The sequence below is a fragment of the Halyomorpha halys genome, unplaced genomic scaffold (assembly GCF_000696795.3).
Source record: "Halyomorpha halys isolate HHAL.00 unplaced genomic scaffold, Hhal_1.1 Scaffold361.1, whole genome shotgun sequence".
In the NCBI taxonomy this organism is placed as follows: domain Eukaryota; kingdom Metazoa; phylum Arthropoda; class Insecta; order Hemiptera; family Pentatomidae; genus Halyomorpha; species Halyomorpha halys.
Window position 1 is genome coordinate 330,274 of NW_027108072.1, and position 20,554 is coordinate 350,827.

The following is a 20,554-nucleotide window of genomic DNA, read 5'->3' on the forward strand; positions in this document are numbered from 1 at the left end:
TATATATGTATAAAACGCATAGCTCGGAGTTATGGGCAAAAATGAGCGAAAAGGTCACAATTTTCGTTCTAATTTCTCCTAACGTGTCAGAAATTTTAATTAAATATATTTAGTGATGGTGATTGTCAAAATAAATAATTTTGTTCATCTAATAAAATTAATGAAAAAAATTAAATCTAGAAATGAGTATAGTATAATAGCAGAAATTAGAAGAAAAAACAAAGGATTGTTTCTTGTTAGGGGTAGTTCAAGCTCTCATGCATTGCAACTAGAAAAGCGATGAACGATTATTTAAAATTTGCCATTCTAATCTAACCAGAATATTTTATTTATTCATGGGCCCAACTGAATAATTATTTTTTATTTTTATATTTATTAAACAGGTCTTCGGGAATCTGCAGTAATAAGCAAATGATTTTTCTAAATTTAATTTTTGAGATAACTCTTTATTACATTTTTAAAAATTAATATAATAACATCAATGGCCAAAAATAGGGGTGTGGCAAGCCATGATGTGAAATTTCAGCACGGAAAAGGAGAATGAAACTAAAATTTACAGAAAATGACATATAAAAGTGCTTTTTTAGTAATTAAAATTATTTGTTTAAAAAATTATTTTTATTAAATTAATAATCTTTTCACTTCTGGAGGTTGGAGGGGGGGGGAGGGTGGCAGCTGCCCCCCTCTGGGTACTCCCAGGATTAATATTAAGAAATCACACTGGATCATCTGGAACTCACTTTTCTCTTATTCTAGTTGTGACAACAGAGGAAGGCCAAGACTGACCCACTTCAAAGCGTTGACGATTTTCAGTACAAATTTTGTATTAAAAATTAAATGATTTTCTTACAAAAAGTTAATAATACCACTAAATATAATTAAATTTGAAGATGAAAAGAAAAAAATGCCAGTTAAAAATAAAATTTAATCTGTCACAAAACTAATGATATACTTCTATTTTCGAAATCAAAAATCCTTAGTGAAAAACTATTTTATTTATTTAAAAAGTGAAATAAACATATTACTTTCTGAATAAAATTAAATAAATTTCTTCTGATAAATTGTTTTTAAAAAAATAAAAGAAATAAGAACCTATATATGTCTATGTATAAACACACAAAAATAATTTTACTGAAAGATGGATGATTGACCGTGTGTGATAATAAAAGGAAGATGGTCCAGAAGTAATAGGTCCAGTCAGAAAACTATTTAATATGAGTCAACATTTCGACGAATACGACGTGGGGGTGGATTTTTCGTCTCTGTGGCGGTTCCACGAGATGACAACTAGACTCCCCCCCCCCCTCACCATGGTTAGAATAAGTTGGTTACCTTTAGATAATTTCTCCGTATGTAAAAAAATAACTAGAACGATGGTAACAAAAAAATTACTTTTAACCTTAGCAGTCTGCCAAGTACTTTAGCCAGTATATATCTTTGTTCACTACTTCTTTTATTTTATTTTCAGAAAAATAACTTTGGTGGAAATTACCTCTCCCTCTATATTTGTAATAGGTACGGAATAACAATATTTCAAGTTATTGATTTATCGTATGTAAATAAAATTTAAGAGACGAGCCGATGTTAAAATGCCTATGTATCCAAAATGGCGACTGCGTAAGCGACAGTAGTTGACAGAATTAGTACAAGAGCCCAAGAGGAGAAAAAAGGTAGTTACCTCACTCCAATTTTTTATTACTTTAATGAAAGCTATGTATAATTAATAGTCAAAATTGATGAGTCTGCTAAGTATAGTTAGGGGGAATAAAAAATGGCAGCTGTTTCAAAGCGATAAAAAAAACTAATTTTTCATTCGGAGCTCTATATCTTAAAAGTAGGAACAACACAGAGAACGTCATTTAAAGAATAGTAAATTTGCTAAAATATGAGCCCTAATAGAGTTATTTACGTTAAATAATTTTCGAGATATAACTTTTTAAAAAGAAACTTTTTATAAAAATGTATGGGATGTACAGAAAGATCTGTAGATAGTGAATTTATTTTGAAAAATCTATATCTCCAAAACCATTTGACGTACAGATGTCTATTAGCACTCAAATTAAAGCTAGTTGAATGAGCTATAAAGTAGTTTATGATATTTATCTTCGTAGGAGTAATAGTTTACATGAAATTCGCTAAAATAAATTGATTTATAGTTGTTCGGACAAATTTTCACTTGCCAAATTTATATTCATATGTGAATATCATAAAAACAACTATCCCTACGAAGATAAGTGTCATAAGCTACTTTATAGTAAGTTAAATTTCCTTTATTTTGAGTGTTGGAAGACATATGTGCGTCTTATGGATATATTTTTCCATAATTATCAAAAATCCAACATTTTATACGAACAACTAGAAATTAACATTTTGTGAAATCATAACTCGTCAAATATAAAAACTACTACTCCTACAAAGATAAACATAATTGACTATTTTGTAGTAAATTTAACTAGCTTTAATTTGAGCGCTGGCAGACATCTGTACGTCCAATGGTTTTTGAAATGAAGTTTTTCATAAATCAAACTTATTGTCTGAACAACTATGAATCAATTTATTTTAGCAAATATAAAACTACTATTCCTACGAAGATAAAGGTTTAAACTTCTTTATAGTCCATTAAACTAGCTTTAATTTGAGTGCTAATAGACATCTGTACGTCACATAGTTCCTGAGATATAGATTTCTCAAAATAAATTAACTAACTACTAATCTTTCTGTAGATTTTTAATAAATTTTGTTTTTTAAGAAGCTATATCTCGAGAACTATTGGATGTAAATAGTTCTTTTAGTGCTTATATTTTAGCAAATTTACTCTTCTTTAAATAATGTTTTCTTAAATTTTCTAGTGTTGTTAGTAGTTTTTAAGATATAGAGCTCCGAATGAAAAATTAATGTTTTTTTAAGGTTTTAAAACAGCCGCCATTTTTTGTTCCCCCTACCTATACTTGGCAGACTCATAAATTTTAACTAGTAATTATACCTAGTTTTCATTAAAGTAATAAAAAATTGGGGTGAGATAACTGCCTTTTTTTCTTCCCGGTTGTTGTACTAAATCTGATGAAATTGTTTCTAGACCCATTTTTGAACGAACCGTTTTAGAAATATAGGCGTGCCAAGGAAAATAGATTTAAGAATGTATCATAGAAAGTAATTGGCTTAATCAAGACCAATATGAGACCAACGAGGTACTAACTCAAACGATCCCTGAATATTTAATCAAAATTGATCAAATCATTAATTGTGTTCGATTGATTATGCCCAAACACAAATTTGACTACAGCCCGACAGACAAACTCGAAATCAAATTCGTTCCTTGATGTCTAGAACATACATGAGAGTGAATATTTTCGATTCTGAGGAGATAAATACGGTTTTTCACCAGCATGTATAAAAATCTTTCCTTCTTTTGTTGGTGAGAATGCAAAAGTAAGAATTTCCATTTGTCTAATTACTACTTCGAATGGGAACGTTTGTTTATTGGGCTTGACGTCAATACGTTCTCTATTTCATGCAAGTTCTCCGAAAGTTTAAGAGCCCTTGATCTCAAGTTAAGCACTGGGAAAAGGATTGAGATTGATCCAGTGTCGTAGTCACACACATCATTAATGCATTAAAGTTAAAAATTCAATATAACAAGAACACCAGGGACAGAAAGAAACACTCCCAAGCAGATAACAATCAATTATATCTTAGAATCAGGAAGCAATGAAACTTTATTTATGGACTTTTGCCTTGGCAAAAAATGTTATAGTATTTAATCATCTAGTTCTATCTAGTGAAGTTTGCCAATATTTCCTTGATTGTTCTTCGGTTTAAAGGTTGATAAATTACTATAATCTGAGACCACATGTCTTAAAAAATATAACTGGCAACTGTTTGGAAAATATTTAATAGAATTTAATTTAATTCAATATGAGTTGCCCAGTAGTAAGACTGCTTAATTGCAATCCATAATTTTTCTAGAAAGTGAAAAAACTTGTAATGTTTATATTTCGAGCCGGTTGTTTGAATTTAAAAGCGTTGGTTGTGTAACGTACAACCGCGCATTATGGAGAAGGATCGGCCAGTTCCACTAATTAATACTGGGCAAAGACGTTGTAACTTCCGATTCATGTAGTATAGGTTAAACTTTAAAAGCATCAGTTGTTTATTTATTTAGAGACAGATTGATAAAACTATCAAGCAGAACATGAAACAATCAAATTTGGAAAAGCGATGATTACCCTCAGTGTTAACTAAAATCACTATGAATTTTAGTTCATCACACCTACCATTTTAAACAAGTGCGTAATCACGTCCAAAAGTGAAGAATTTGTAAGTCAGGGCTAGTGCTGAGCAGATGACCTCTTTGGTCTGAAATATAAATTTTCTTATTATCCAACTTTTACACTAAAACCCGAACGTTACCTTTTCGAAAAATACTCGTGCTATCGTAGCGGTTAATAACATAAATCAACTTGGAGATGGAAATCGAACAACAAAAACGTGTCGAAGATGCAACTAAAAGTATTGTCTCAGAACTTGATTCCGGTTACCTTAGAAAAATGCAGGTGTACATTTAATTATTTTTATGTATATTATTTAGTTGACCTATTTTTGGTTTTAGTTGAAATGTACAAAGTCTGCTTTATTTTGTATTCAACAACAGATTAAATGAACATTTTTTTTTCTTCAAATTACAATAAGTTATGTCAATAAATTTTTAGGCAACAATGTATCGCTGTGCTGCTAGGTGTTGTGAGGACTCTTCTTCTTCCATGGAATCTGTACACAGGTGTATTGAAAATTGTCAGGTGTCGCTGAATGATGCGCAAAATTTTGTACAAACGGAATTCACTAGTTGCCAGGTATCAATTTTATTTAGATTAAATAACTAGCTATTAGAATTATTAGAATTATCTGATTATGATGATCAGATACTGTATTCTAACAACAGTCTTCTTAAAGTTCTACTTCTCTTGTACTATAACTAAATCAAAGGGTACATTGAATACTAAATGCAGCCTAATATGTTGAATAACAGATCAGTTCCTAAGAATGGTCTGACTATCAGAAAACTAAGAGATGTACGTACAGTACAGCTTCCACATTCCAACTATTCCTGTAGTCAAACTGTCCAACCTTTGCTTTAATCATTACAAACACTGAGTTGAGAATGGTCTTTGACAACTTAAACATTTCCCAGGTCTTAACAAGGACTGAGAATTTGATAATGAACTAGGTATCATTCATGTACATTAATCCTGTATAAGATGCTACCTAGTTCAGGATTTATCATTGGAACAAAGCTTAACAATATTAGCTTACAAGTGTCACTCAAATATTGAAATGGGTATATCCTCACTTAAATATAATAGCTATTTATCTTAGTCCATAATTGAAGCGATTTAGTCCCTTTTTTATCTACCAGACACAATATTGTATACTCCCACGTAGTACGATATTTGTATCATTAATAGTTTGATAAAGTACAAAAGATAAAAGAGGGGTAAACTTAATTTGTTGAATGCTGTAAATGAGGGATATTTCATCGGGCTAGAGTTGAAATTGGTTAAGTGAGAAATTTATGAAGGTGAGGTTGTGTTTGTTCTGAATCTTCACTTCCAAAATGGGATTTTAGCAATAACTATGCCTTTAAAGAATACAAGAAGGTGCTAAATGTTTACTACAGAGTGCTTTATAATTAAAAGTAGGATTTTGAAAACTTAAAATTTATTTTTAAGATTTCAAAAATCGTATGCTTCTAATTTTTATACTTCTAAAATAATGTTCTCATTTTTATCCAGAAAAGTTTGTTTAACTTCACGCAGTTATCTATAGAAATTGAAGATAGTCCTCCTTCAGCCCATTTTTCTATTATGGTGTTAGTAAAACTATGCGTCATTAGTATTATCATATCTACTAGTATTAAAAGACTTATGTTGTAAAACTATAGGATTCTGACCTTCATCTTGAAATTTTATGAAATTTCTATTAAATATCCGTTGATAATTATTTTCATTTGGCATTAATAAGAACACCAAAACCTCTGATATTAGTGATTTTTACCTTATTGGGTTAGACTTGTATGGTATTTGAATATATTTAATGTTTATATATTATTGAAAATATATATTAAAAAAATTATTATTTTTTTTAATAAAATCTAAGATTCAATGTCTTTTTACTTGTCTACTCATTATACAGCAATTCATCATGTTTTCATTATTAAAATTTGATACTAATTAATTTTAATCTTATTGACTATATTTTTTCTACAAATCTATTACAATAACAACGTGTTTTTTGGTTTCTTCTAATTTGTTTTTCAGTGGATTCAAATAGTTTAATTTGGGCTAAACTGGTCAAACCTCGATTCTTTGCAAATCATTTGATGTGTGTATGTCGAGATTGTCTTGTTTTGTGAATTATCGACTTAAAAATGTGGGCTAAAATACATTATTTTAGCAGATATGATCTAATTAGATGTAAGAAAAAAATTATGTTTTCCTAATTTTTTAATTTATATTTTGATGATGTTCTGAACCTCAATAGTAAATTGTACCAGTTTATTATTAATTATGATTGAATAGAAAAAATATTAAAAATTAATTTTTTTTCTCTTTTTTAGAATCGACTTCAGCGATGTATTTTAGAATGTAACGATGCTGTCAAAGACAAGATGGGTTCATCCCCAACACAAGATGAGGTAAACCAAACCAATAATTGTTATTTTATTTTTGTTTGCTTTAACAAACTATTTGTAAATGATAATTTTCTCTTGTGATTTTTCTTAAAAATGTTTTTTTTTTTTTTTTCAGGTTAAAAAATATAGTGATGAATTTGAAACTTGTGCTGTGAAGTGTGTTGACAAACATGTCGAACAGTTACCAATTATGACGAAAAGGATGAAGGAAGTTCTCAGTAAAAAAATGCAGCAAAGTTCGCTGTATTATCCTAATTGACTGAATCTGTGATCATAATTAGTTTTCGTAGTTGTGTAAATATATGATATTATTTTTAAAAATAATTGAACTTGAAACGATATTTTTAGCATTTTTGATATGTAAGTCGAAGTTGTTTTTGAGATAGCCTTAATAAACGTATCATTTCAATAATTTTGTTTTGTCTCAGAGAAATATTACTATAATTTCTGTTTTATTCTCATTTAATCAGCAGCACACACAACTTATATAAGAGTTGATATAACCCTGAGTACGTATTAATTTATAGATTCTATTAATTGATAGAATTAATTTATAATTCTGGCCTGAAGGTGATCTCCTGGAAATAATGTGGAGATCATATTTTTTTTTAATTTCTTAAAAAATAAAAGTTTTTACATTTTTAAGATCATAATAAAATGAACCTCTTTATGATATTAGGCTCTTTATGAGGCTATTCTCAAAAAAGCTCCAGCTTCTTAAGCTTTGAACCATCTTCAGAAGTTCTCCAATTTTTCATTTTGTTTCCTGGGATCATAAGGAACTATGTAACAAAAAATAGAGCTCAAACAGTTTTTTTTTTTAATTTGAAAAGCTGTGTTGCTGCTCGTTGTTCAAATTCGAGGATCATTTTTCTTACAAAAGTGTAGAGATATGCGTTCAGTCCAGATACCAATTTAGTAGTTTTGATGCAAGTAGATGGCCTCAGACAATGGGTATTCAGTTGCTGGACAGAAGAACTATGTATGGTGGAGATTCAGTTGACCACTTATGATCCACTAGTTTCAAGGATATTAGTCTCGATTCCTGGCAGAATGGTTTCCACACTCTAAACGATATTCGATTACAGTGGAGTGGAGCAAGGAAATTATATGGATATTTGCCATAAATCCTTGCAGGATGGTAACCAGGCTCTACAAGATATTCACATGCAGTGAAGTGAAAACGAATTCTTAGATCCTTGCGGAACAGAGCTTGCTGAGAGGTATTCACCCTTGGTTAATCTCATAGATATCAATAAAGGAGGGACCCATAGATTTTAAGAAATAACAACACTGTTTTAGTACCAAAATAATGGTAGAGTTATCTGATTAAGTAATAGTTTGTGAACTGGCTATTTCCTGTGTTGTTTTTTTTTTTGTTTTTTTCTTACCTCCTAAATCTATATTTACAACAAATACATATATATACAATTGACTTGGTCTAGATTAATATATATTGAGACATCTTAATGATCTTATATTGTTGGATGGCATTTGAAGAGTGGTTACAAGGTCCGCTGAAGGTGGTTTTGCAGTGATGGCACATGTTTGCGGAGGTACTCACTTAGAATAGGGAGGGGCTATATTTCCTTTGGTGACCCATGAAGGGAATTTCTTCAGTAGAGCAACTAGGGGGAATGCAAAGGTTGGCAGCAGAGGCACAACCTGTAAGAGACTAGTTTAAAATGAATCAGAAAACCTCTTATATAGTCTTTATTCATTTAAAAATATAATATTGCATATTTATAACAATACTAACACTACAAATATATAAAAGAAATTAACATGAGACTATTTTTCTTGGATCATGGTTTATGAATTGGTGGCTAGGAAGCAGTGTCAGGCTGAACGATGTACCTGAAGATCATAAGAAGCTCTCTGGCGGAATGCGCTGAAAGCTTGAGGAGTTCTCTTGATTTGTGATAGGTAACGCGTTGGCAATACAGTTCTTGTAGTTAGCGCTCGAAGTCTTAGTAAATACCGCTAGTTCTGACAAGTACTGCTATAAGAATAGCAGATCATGGTATCGATAATATTTTTAGAGGAATTCGATATTGTTCTAGGACATTTATTTCTAATTTCAAACAACTCTTAATTAAAGAATATTGATGTATCAATACTGGTTCTGATTCTAATACGTTGAGGTTTGAGTAGATGTTAGCCATATCCGTCCGACACTCGGTATTCCATCCAAGGTCGGCGGCTGAGTTCTGATTGTTTCGTGGTAATGAGAATTTGAAGTTAAGGAGCTTGCTTATCATAGACAGAAAGTCGGATATTTCAAGCAACAGCTCACTTTATATGTTTTCAACAGGAAGAAAAATCGTGAAATTACAATAACAGAAAATTAACATGTCTAAAGAACGATTGTAGAGTAGTAATATGAATCGCACTCATTTAATCAATACTCACCCGAATACTACCCTAAGTATTAAAATCGGGACAGTACAGTGGTAGTCGGCAAAAACCGGTTTTGCTAAGCTTAGACAGTGTTTCTCGTCCACAGTTATCACTTAGGTTTCATGAAATTTCCTTCCGTGGTAATGAGGAATTTACCAGTAACAAACTTTCGGATAAGTTAGTATTTTACTTGCTGCATTTAAAATAATTATAAATTCATTTCTGAAAGCAGGGAACTACGGCCTTTTATTTTATTGTCTTTTGTTTTTAGAAACCCTGTACATGTCCAAAGAACATTTTGACAAAGGCGATTAAGAGGCGGTTTAAAAATAAAAAGTGAAATAGACCACATTACTAGTTTATCAAGTGATGATAAATACATGCAAATTGAGCCCGAGCTTAATAATATTTAATTTTCATAAAAACATAAATTTAATAATATGGTTAGATGTTGAAGAGGAGGTAAATGTCAGTATCTCTCTAATATAGTCAAGAGACCCTTCTCTCACTCTAAGTAAAAGTGAAGCCAAAATGGGAGAATTGGCAACGCCCTCAGAGCTCATGTTTACATTGATGTAAATAGGAATGTTTGGCATTGTTATCTGAGCTGAAACATCAGACATCCCGTGATTAGCTTTTACTACTCTGCCACATCCCTAGAGTTTGTCGTAAGGCCCAAATTGTTGCCTTCATCTTCCTGACAACTTGCCCCCTTCATTGTAATTATTTATCAAAAGTAACAATAGGGGTATTCATGATCTTTAGTTTAACATGATAATGCGTGTTAAATAGAAAGACTCATGTTAAATGGAGAAATATTTCCATTATAAAACGATATAACATATAACATGGTTGAGAGTCTGTTAATAGGTCTGCTAAATTGAGAATGATGTGCAACGGACCAGCTGAGCTCGTTACAGCTTTGTTTGTTGTGCTAGGTTACTTGCTCGTGGTTTGTGTTTTGATTGTGTATTAATATTATTTTAGATGTTTTAAAATCTAATAAAGGATGACAATAATAATAATGTAATGACAGCCGTCGATTAGCTTATCTTGATTCTCTTCTTCACAAGTTATATCATCAAGACACCCAGAAGCCAAACTTTTACACAACTTCCACATTTCACTCATTTTAGGCATGTTGTAACAAATGACTTTAATCAAAACTTAACAGTAAACAATATTGCGAAGTTTTGGAAGGAAAGGTTATAAAACAGGTTGGCCAAAAAATCTGCTAGAAGCTCTTATGCATTTAATATGGACTTTAAATAGGACTGCTCAAATTTTACATGTAACACAACATCATGAATACCCCTAATGTTTTTTTTCCCAAGACCAACAGCTTAAAAAATAAAGTTCTAATTTACCAAGAGAGAAAAGGAGTACTGTATTTATTAATTAATGTCTTTCCTAAATATTTTCTTCTTTAAAATTTCATTTTTTGCACTTATCTCCTTCATCACCTCGATTATAAATATATATAACAAAAGCTTATAATATTATTTTTCTATTTGGAATAAATTTTTTTTTTAGAAATTAATATCTGTTAAAATTTTATAATCTATTTCGAAGAAAATTATGAAGAGAGAGACTAAGACTGTTAAATATAAGTCAATATATCAGGAAGTTATTTTTGACTTAGAGTGGATGAACTTGTACTAAAGTGAATCTATTTTTATTCTCATTTTAAAATTTTTGAAAATTCAACGGAATACATAATCTTTTTTATTAATGAATAAAAAAAAAAATGATTTTTTTTATCTATACAAGAGTATTGAATGGTTGTTGGAAATAATAACTATGAAATTGTTACCTCACTGTTACTAGTTATCTATTTTCAAGGATACTAGATATCGTCTAGTTGAGAAAATTTACAAATATTAAATACAAAAAGATATTTTGAAATAATGACGCAGAATAAGTATTAAAAAAAATTATAGGTAAATAAATATGATTTATACCCCAAGTAAATCATTACACCTGCCAGAATTAGATTATTTGATTACCTTATTTCCTTCCTTAAATAACGAGACACCATCTCTTAAAATACTGATTTGTTATTAAAGATCGATAGTGAAGACTATTCCTGTGCTGCTAAATTTTATTAAAGGCGAATGTGCTGTGTAACCTTCTCAATATCAAACCATAACGATTGTATGAAGTAGGTGGAGATAAGATTGTAAGGAAACTTTCATATATAATTCCTCAATATTACATTATGGTTGCTGATAGTGAAGAAGTTAGCAAAAATGAAAATCAAGAGTAAGTTGTAAATAATTATTTTGTCATAGTATCATAAATATTTAACATCAAGTATTGGTCGATGAAAAAGTACAACTTTTATGATAATTATTAAATATTTTTATTTATAGAAATGCCTCTATATCAAAAAAACAGCAAAAGAAACTAGCAAAGGATGCATTGAAGGCTGCTAGGAAAGAAGAAAAAAAACAGACCACTGTCAGATTCTCAATGTTTATTATTTGTGTGTCTACTTGGTATTTGTCATTTTTTTATTGGTTTTTGATTTTATCATCAGGAGAGTGCTGAGACAGAAGAAGACGTATCTGCTGGCTGTTATGGAAAGTTTAATCTTATTCAGAGTGAAGATGATGCAACATCTGAGCGTAGAAAGCGTGTTTTTACTCATGTTAAGTCTTTACAAAAAGAAATTGTCAATTCAACAGTGTGGGTTCGGGCTAGATTACACACCTCCAGGGCCAAAGGTAAATTTTGATTCAATTTTTAAAAAAATAAATACATATTTAATGAGGTGATCTAGCACAAAGATGTATTCAAGCCTTTTTCCTATATAATAAAAATTTATTACTAATGTTCAAATCATTTAATATGGTTTGTAATTTGAATTTCAAAGGTTTGTTGGTCATTGTATAAACTTTTAAAATAATTTATTGATGAACAACAGCTCTGCCATCCTATTGGTCTCAAGTGTATACATCAATTATCCATTGAATAGAGAAAATATGAATGTGCAATCCATAATTATAGAATTTTTTAATGGGTTAACTTTTATATTTTGGGTATTACATCATCCCTTAGCACACTCTTCTAAAATTGCGAGCCTTCATATTTCAGTACTTCTCTACGTACTAGTTAAATTTAGTTCAAAGAATAATGCCCTTTTATGGGGAGGGCAAAAAGAAACAAAAAATAGTGACAACTATTTATTTGCCAACGTTTCGCCCCACTTTGTAGTCTCATCAGGACTTTGAGCTGAAAGATATCGAAACAATGACAGTCTTCTTTTTTTTTGTTATTAGTTTCTTTATATTTTTACTCATTACTATAAATTTTCTTCCTTTAATCTTTTAACTTGTTAATTGCCAACATGATATAAACAATTTTCTGGCTCAGGTGCATTGGCAAAAACCCTCAGACACGTCCAATATTTTTCTACCTAGTACTACCAAAAAACGTTTTATGGAAATCTGTGCTCCCTCATTCCTAGGCTTTTGCTTGTAAGATGTTAAAAAGTAATCATTTGAGAAGATTGACCAAAATGTTGAGAGGATTTTGTAACTTTGGCCTAAATCTTGTGGCTTTGGATTTCGACAGGATAGAGCTAAGGGAGGTGTATTATTATTTATATTATAAAGATCGGTTTTATTGATTTTGTACTTTCGGATTATTTAGACATTGTACTATTGCTGTATTCTTACAATTTGTGGTTGATTTTTTTATCAATGAATATGAACTAAATTATTCTGATATTTTGTCTGCTCTTTAAATTCATTTTGAACTAATAGGTGAATTAATTTTTAGGTAAACAGTGTTTTGTAGTTTTACGCCAACAGGAGTTTACAGTTCAAGGAATTTTAGCTGTGTCTGAGAAAACGAGCAAGGCAATGGTGAAATTTGCATCAAAGTAAGCCTAAATTCATTCTATACAACATTCGTACTTATTTTTATGATAAATAATTTACATATTTTGAAATTTCTAGTATCTCAAAGGAGTCCCTATTAGATATCTGTGCAATAGTTTCTTTAGCACCCCAGAGGATTGATAGTTGTTCCCAAAAAGATGTGGAATTGAACATAATTCAGATTTGGGAAGTGAGTCGTGCTAAGCCACAGTTGCCATTACTTGTTGAAGACGCTTCTCGACCAGTTACAGATGATGATGTAAGTTCTGCAATGATATTGATAATTTAATATTTAATAAACATTTTCTTTTTAAATTGGTTACATTCTAAATTATTTAGGAAGGATTAAACATCCGTGTCAACCAAGATACTCGATTGGATAATAGAATATTAGACCTGAGGACCCCAGCGAATCAGGCAATATTCAGATTAGAATCTTATGTTTGTCACCTCTTCAGAGATGTCCTTTCTAAACAAGTAATTAATTTATTTTTGATTAAATAGTTAAATCATAATGTTGAAGTTATTAGATAAGTAAAATGACATTTTTGTTTCTTCTCTTATCAGTTTTAATTTTTAGTGATTCGTATTTTGAAATTGTACAGGGATTTATTGAAATACACACCCCTAAGATAATAAATGCTGCTAGTGAGGGTGGTGCCAATGTTTTTACGGTTTCCTATTTTAAAGGAAATGCTTATTTAGCACAGAGTCCGCAGCTGTATAAGCAGATGGCTATTGCTGGTGATTTCGAAAAAGTTTTTACTGTTGGTGCAGGTAATATAATTTTGAAATATTTGCTAAAGAATAATAATTGGGTTGTTCATGCCAAGTTATTCTAATTTGTAAATAGTAATAGTATTTAAATTCATTACATTTTATTTTTGTTAGAAGTTTGTTTTTATTTCAATAAAAAGAGATGTATTTATACTTTGTATTGCAATATTTTTTTTTTTTTTTAATAATTTATTTATTGATATTTACAACTGTATACATATACACACATCAAGTAAATTTGCTGTAAGTGATATTGTGACATGATAAAAACATGTGGAGAATCTACCCATTGATAGAACTCCAAAAACATTTCTAAAGGAGGTCTCGAGACCATCTTCTTTTCAGATGCCTAGGAGGATTATTAGGTAGTGAAGGAGAAGCCAGGTTAGAAACGAGTTGGTTTGGGTGGTTGGGAAGTTTATTATGGAACCAAATCGGCAACATAGGGGACATTGTGGTCCTGATGGATGATTTGATTTGTGACAAAGTAAGGAGCATTAAGGATTTTGGACTGTAAGGATTGGATTCAAGAGGAATTAGATGGTTTAGTGGAGCCCCATAGCTCAACTCTGTATGTCCAAATAGGCCTGATAATAGTTTTTTTTTTTTTTTTTTTTTTTTTTTTTTTTCGGCCAAGACTCCCATTGGAGTCCTATACTGCCTAACCATGGTTGGGGGTCAAAGTTCTTCATTTTGTGGGACCGCCACGCAATGAAAAAAGTCGACGTCCCAGGCCGGATTCGAACCGGCACCGCCAATAAACATCAAACTGGTAAGACTGTGTCTTAACCACTGAGCTATGGGCGGCCCCTGATAATAGTTATGTAGATCAGTCTTTTGTAATGGATTGGAAGTTTAGACCATTTGTCTAGTAAATGTTGTAATAGTCGGAATCGACAAGCAGTTTCCTGTCTTTTCAGTCTTGTATGTGTATTGCAATATTTAAATGGAGGAATAATGGTTAGTGAAGATTATTTGCCTTGCGATGGGTCAACAATTTACGGTTCAAATCAGCTGGCCAGTAGTTGTTGAGTGGTTTGTATGATTCTGTTATCAGACCCTGTCTGAGTGAATTATAGGGTGTTTAAACATTTAATTTTACTTGTGATTAATGGTAAACAGCCACTGCGTCAGATAAGTGCCATTATAGTATTCAATTTAATTAAGGTTGGACAATTGGTTACCTTAATTTGAACCAATATAGACGTGGGCCAACCAACTTGTGAAAGCTATGTCTACAAATTTGCAACAACAGTCCTGCTGGTATCAAGAGATATCTGCTCTGACCTATCGGAGTAGCAGACAGTATTTTGTTTTATATAGTTATTAATTTTGTAAATTTGTTTATTCCTTTCTATTATTCAGTTTATTCATTTGACTTTTATCTTGAAAGACACTTTTATTTTAATTTCTATTCTTAATTTTATTTCAATTTTACATTTATTGTTAACTTTTCCCAAATAAATGTTTATATCTGAGTCCATTTGTTTTTTTTTCTTTTAAGCTTGCCTTCAAAAAGACAAACAGGGGTTAGTCACAAAAAATGATTGCTTTTCTACAAAAAGTGTATATTTTTGTTTCTTCTATATAAAATAAAATTAGTATTTAAAATTTAGCCCATTGTGATCAAATGGTGTCAACCATCTTTCACTCTGGTGTTCGATTCCATGCTAGTCTCATTGGAATGGCTATAGAAAAACTCTTGGACCCAATTTCAACCTCTGCAAAGTTATTACATTTTTATCTTGAAGAAAGTGGGCCATGGAACAAAATTTAGTGATGATCTGATGAAGCGAGATCTGGATTGTTTGATGGTTAGTTTCTTCTCTCTTCACTGATTGTAGTTGCAAAAGTTTATGGTGTACCTGTCTGCTGATTTTTTAAAAATTTTTAATGGACTAAAGATAATGACTCTTCATTCTCTCTATTACCAGCTAGTACACAAATAATTTTAGCTGGATTTCACTATATCTACTCATTGTCATTCTGAGCTTTCTTCTGTTCTGAGGACATATTGAGTTTTTCAAACTAATGCCCCAGTGTAGTCAAGGACACCATCCTCAGTTAAAATAATTTCACGTGCTGCTTCAGTCGCTGTGATTCCCCTCCCCATTATTGTTTTAATATTACAAGTATTTTGTAAAATACCATCGTCTTTCTTGTTTGACTGCAACTGATGACTACGCAACTAGGGCTTTATTGCATGAGGCAAATGTTTAACCCTTTTAGTGCCAGAGGCCAATACATTGGCCTTTGCTACACTAGCAAAAACTGCCCAATATATCGGCCCGCACCTTGTAGTGCTTTACTATTCGCATTGCGAGAGAACTCTATCTCAAAATTAATTTATAAGTGGTCTAATTTCATTACGAGAGAATTAAACAAAAAATAAAATGCGATGCGACTTATTTATGATAACATAATTTTGTTTCAGCAATGTTATGTTATCTATAACACACTTGTTTCGGAAGAGATAATCCGTCTGCCACTTACCAGGACCCTGCAGTTATTCTTTTGTTTTTCATGCACTATTATTTATTTTTTTACAAAATATATTGATAATGCAAAGTATATTGTAATATTCAAGATTTATTTAAAGTAAATAAAAAGAATTTTAATAGTTTTTACTTATTCTCAGATCTAAAATATAGCTTTTACAAGATTAAATGAAAAGGTTAAATATTAAATAGATATGAGAATTTTTATTTTATTATATATAATATTATAGACTTTTAATCTTAGGGCGGGTTTTCTAGGGAATCAGAACACTTAACTTTAATAACACTTTTATAAATATACTTAATTATATGTTGAGCTAAACTAACCAATTTATACTCTTCTTCTATGATGACTGATGGTTTTCTTTGTCTTCTATCTCACAAACAAACACTGACTGTAAATAAATTATTTGTCCTCTACTCTTTTCAGCAAACATCCAAACTCTGGGGGATCCAAGCAAAGAGTGATCTTATTTTTCTTGGATGATCCTTGATGACTTCTTTTTCTAGATGTCTACCACTGAAAGTGGACAAAGGTTGATCTCTTCACCTCTTTCTGGAGGCGTCCTCATTGCCCGGACACATCCAGTACCCCCGCCGTCCAAACAAACAGTGATCCCTAAACTAAGAGCTCTGTCTAGATGTTTTGAGCTTTTTCTTAGGATTTCCTTAATGAATATTTTTCTTTAATATTTATTTTTGACTTCTATTTTTTCTTAAATCTACTGTAATTAAAGTCATGATAGGAAGATAAATTATTTGAATCTGCTCAACATGGCAGCGATTCTACCGACTTCAGAACAGCGCCACCATCTTGGCTTTTTTAATGATATCTTTTGTGACTGCATATTTAACTGATGAAATTGGTTGGCTTGCTTTTTTGGTTTAACAATGTAAATGAATAATATTGAAATGATACATAAAATAAAAATATATTAAAAACCAATTATATATTAAAAATAACTATTTACTCAAAAAGAGGATATTACAATATACTTTGTAATAAATAGTCTATTAAGTTATGAGGAAAAGATGACTTTTCGTATATGCAAATACGTTTTGTAAGAGAGAACTCAATTTTTGTTTTCTTTATGATCATTTATAGCTTTGTTATTTATATAATTTTCAATGAACATAGAAAAATTAATGTCATGGTTTTAATCTATATTTCGTCTTTAATATATTGCTTTTTGAATTATGTAAATATTGGTTTTTATGATCCTATTTTCCAAACCCTTGTAAAATCATGAAAAATCGGCTGGTTATCTTTGCATAGGCTTCTGTTTTTCGCCTGGTACTAAAAGGGTTAAATGTAAGCTTACTTAATCCTTAACATGAGAAAACTGTTGATTTGTAAACATTGAAAGGTTTAAAGGAAGCATTTACATTTTGTAATAGAAATTTAATAAAACCGTCATTTTTTTATATTCATGCCTCTTATTTGGATTTATAAATTTTAAATATCTTTGTAAGACTAATTAAGAAGTAAAAAGTTTTTTTTTTTTTTGTATGGATAAACTTTCAATATTTTTTTTTTCTTTTTTAGTGTTTCGTGCTGAAGATAGTAACACTCACCGACACTTGACTGAATTTGTTGGTCTCGATCTAGAGATGGCTTTTAAGTATCATTATCATGAAGTCATGAATACGATTGGAAAGGTTTTTGTTGAAATTTTTAAAGCTCTTAGAGATAGGTTTGTTTGGTTTATAATTGAAGAATAGTTCATCTTGTTTCTTGATTACATGAAAATTCTAAGATAACTTGTTTTTAGGACTAGTGAACTCGAAGCTGTCAAGCAGCAATATGGGTTCGAGCCATTTAAGTTTCTAGACCCTCCCCTCTGCCTTGAGTACCATGTTGGAGTCTCAATGTTAAGAGAGGCTGGGGAAGAAATCGGGGATGAAGATGATTTGTCAACTCCACAGGAAAAACTTTTGGGTCGCCTCATTAGAGCTAAGGTATGAACGTTATCAATTTATAGAATTCATTAATATTGAGTTAATATAGTTTGTTTTAATTTATTAATATTTAGTTAATATAATTAATTATATGTTTTATGTTTTTTATTCTCTCATTTTAGTTTTGTAATATCCTTTTTAATAAATTCCATTTTCTTAAGTATATTTTCTGGAGGTTTGTATTAGGTAGGTAATTACCTGCATTTATAGGTTAATACAAGACTTCATCAGAGCTAAATGGGGACAAGATACAAGTATAAAACTAAAGGAATAAGTATTAAATGAATAAAATAATAATTAATTACAGTAATGAGTGATAGAATTGCTAATGTACAACTAGAGTAATAAATAGTGAAATAATAATTAGAAGAGATAGCAACAAAAATGGTAAAATCCAAAGATAGATGGTGAAGTAAATGAGGTATAGGTGTGCATTATGCAATGGAAAAGTGAGAGGAGTAGTTAAACGGATATGTAAAGGAATGTGAAAAGAGGTAATAGCAGTAAAATAATAATAAAGATGCCCGAGATGTTTGAATTAACACTATGAGGTGTTAACGGACAAATCAGAAAAGATCATTAACTTATAAGATATTAGTAAGGTAATTATTAATAGGTAGAATAGAATAGAGAGGATGAAACAAATTGTATTATATAAATAAAATGTTTAAAGAATATATTAAAAAAATAACTAACATTAAAAATTTCAATCTAGGAAATAAAATAATTAAATATGAGTAAAAACCATGAAATATTTATTACCTTACTTTATATTAAAAAAAAAAGTTGAGAATGATTTGGTTGAGGTTCAGGACGTGTTAATCTTAAATCATATCATATTAATCTTTATCACCTTTATGATTAACTGATTTTTCTTTAATATTAATATGGTTCAAGATTAACAAGCCCTGACCCCCAACCATTCTTTTAGCCTCTATCCTCGCCACAGTCTCCAACTTGCTAAATATAAGAAATATTGGATATTCATTTTATGTTAGAAGTATATAAAAAGAATTATTTTTATGTAGGTCGATTTTTTTTTTTAAATAGTGTTGTTTCTATTACATTCTACTTCTCAAAAAGTAAAAAAAAAAAAACTTCTCAAAAAGTACTTAAGCCACTTCTGTTTTAACTGGACCAATCATCCAAATTTATTGTAATTAGTATTAAAAAAAAGTATTTTATAGAATGTTGATCTAATTCTAATAATTAAAGATATGAATTGTCTTAAAATTTATATAATTTTATTATTTTGTTTAGTACGACACCGATTTTTATATTCTTGACAAATATCCACTGGCTATACGTCCATTCTACACAATGCCTGACCCTCACAATCCTGTAAGTTTGAATATCTTACTTAATAATTTAATAGTAAGTCATTTACTTTTTTTTTTTTTTTTCATAAAATATAACTTTTTTAATTTTTAGAAATATTCCAATTCATATGACATGTTTATGAGAGGAGAAGAAATATTATCTGGAGCTCAGAGGATACATGACCCGGAATTGCTTACTGAACGTGCCAAGCACCATGGAATAGGTATATTATTTAAACGATCAATATGATGTCAGTTTAACTATAATAATTTCTTTAATATTTCTAAATTTGATAATTTTCAGATGTTGAAAAAATTAAATCATACATTGAATCTTTTCTGTATGGATGCCCACCTCATGCAGGAGGCGGTATTGGTTTAGAGAGGGTGGTGATGCTTTACCTAGGTTTGGATAACATTAGGAAAACATCTATGTTCCCTAGAGACCCAAAGAGGTTAACACCATAAATGGGTTTATTTTAATAAAGTTATACTTTTATGTAATAATGTTTATTTTTTCCTAATACTTCCATTTTTTATCCTAAATTTTAATCCCATTATTCTTAATTTTATTTCAATTGAATTGGTTTTAAATATCTGCTGATGTTTATTGTTGCCCTCAAAAATAGATAAAACTATTTATGAGGAGCCAATATTTCCGCCCCACTTTGCAGGGCTTCATCAGGATTAAAAAAGACAAAAACAATAGGATGACATGAAATAAAAAGTATACTAAGGATGGGGCTAAAAAATATATATAAAAACAAAGTAAATTAAAGGGAAAAAAATCTTTAATTTACTTTGTTAGGACCTTATTTTGAAATTATTGTAATTTTTCCTTTTCTTAAAGGATGCCATTCTTCAGACATAGGATGTGGGAGGGTATAGACTCGTGTAAAAGACACCCCCTAAACATTTACAACACTATAAATCAGGGGTGGCCAACTAGTTGATCACGAGGCCAATTTGGGTTGATCGTCGATTGCTCGCAATAACTAGAGTGGAATTCCTTGTACAATAGACTTTGAA

General features: G+C 30.4%; 3 protein-coding genes and 1 long non-coding RNA gene across 4 annotated transcripts in view; 3 read left to right on the forward strand and 1 right to left on the reverse strand.

The window, feature by feature from the left end:
* The window catches only part of LOC136795542 (uncharacterized), a 5,639-nt gene extending 4,736 nt beyond the window's left edge, over positions 1–903 (forward strand). Inside the window, exon 3 of the long non-coding RNA XR_010843164.1 lies at positions 757–903. This is a non-coding gene — a long non-coding RNA (uncharacterized lncRNA). The remainder of the gene's footprint in view (positions 1–756) is intronic.
* The window catches only part of LOC106681707 (trehalase), a 33,102-nt gene extending 21,935 nt beyond the window's left edge, over positions 1–11,167 (reverse strand). Inside the window, exon 1 of the mRNA XM_014422169.2 lies at positions 11,095–11,167. Within this exon, the coding sequence (XP_014277655.1) occupies positions 11,095–11,126 (32 nt within the window). The 5' untranslated portion in view covers positions 11,127–11,167. The remainder of the gene's footprint in view (positions 1–11,094) is intronic.
* On the forward strand, positions 3,922–7,100 carry LOC106681709 (protein FAM136A). Its single transcript, XM_014422172.3, has 4 exons — positions 3,922–4,553; positions 4,710–4,850; positions 6,614–6,691; positions 6,804–7,100. The coding sequence occupies exons 1-4, from the start codon at positions 4,467–4,469 to the stop codon at positions 6,945–6,947; spliced, it is 450 nt and encodes a 149-aa protein (XP_014277658.1). The 5' UTR covers positions 3,922–4,466; the 3' UTR covers positions 6,948–7,100.
* On the forward strand, positions 11,154–20,032 carry AspRS (aspartyl-tRNA synthetase). Its single transcript, XM_014422171.2, has 12 exons — positions 11,154–11,350; positions 11,461–11,548; positions 11,628–11,814; positions 12,872–12,974; positions 13,051–13,231; positions 13,312–13,449; positions 13,578–13,749; positions 17,794–17,941; positions 18,020–18,206; positions 19,467–19,547; positions 19,638–19,749; positions 19,830–20,032. The coding sequence occupies exons 1-12, from the start codon at positions 11,307–11,309 to the stop codon at positions 19,991–19,993; spliced, it is 1,605 nt and encodes a 534-aa protein (XP_014277657.1). The 5' UTR covers positions 11,154–11,306; the 3' UTR covers positions 19,994–20,032.
* Positions 20,033–20,554: the final 522 nt, after the last annotated feature.

Bases quoted from the DNA above. Each gene is read 5' to 3' on its own strand.
- LOC106681709 (XM_014422172.3), top strand. From the start codon at position 4,467: ATGGAAATCGAACAACAAAAACGTGTCGAAGATGCAACTAAAAGTATT. The intron at 4,554-4,709 runs GTGTACATTTAA...ATAAATTTTTAG, and splicing joins GTTACCTTAGAAAAATGCAG to GCAACAATGTATCGCTGTGC. The intron at 4,851-6,613 runs GTATCAATTTTA...TCTCTTTTTTAG, and splicing joins CGGAATTCACTAGTTGCCAG to AATCGACTTCAGCGATGTAT.
- AspRS (XM_014422171.2), top strand. From the start codon at position 11,307: ATGGTTGCTGATAGTGAAGAAGTTAGCAAAAATGAAAATCAAGA. The intron at 11,549-11,627 runs GTCAGATTCTCA...TTTTATCATCAG, and splicing joins AAGAAAAAAAACAGACCACT to GAGAGTGCTGAGACAGAAGA. The intron at 12,975-13,050 runs GTAAGCCTAAAT...TGAAATTTCTAG, and splicing joins ATGGTGAAATTTGCATCAAA to TATCTCAAAGGAGTCCCTAT.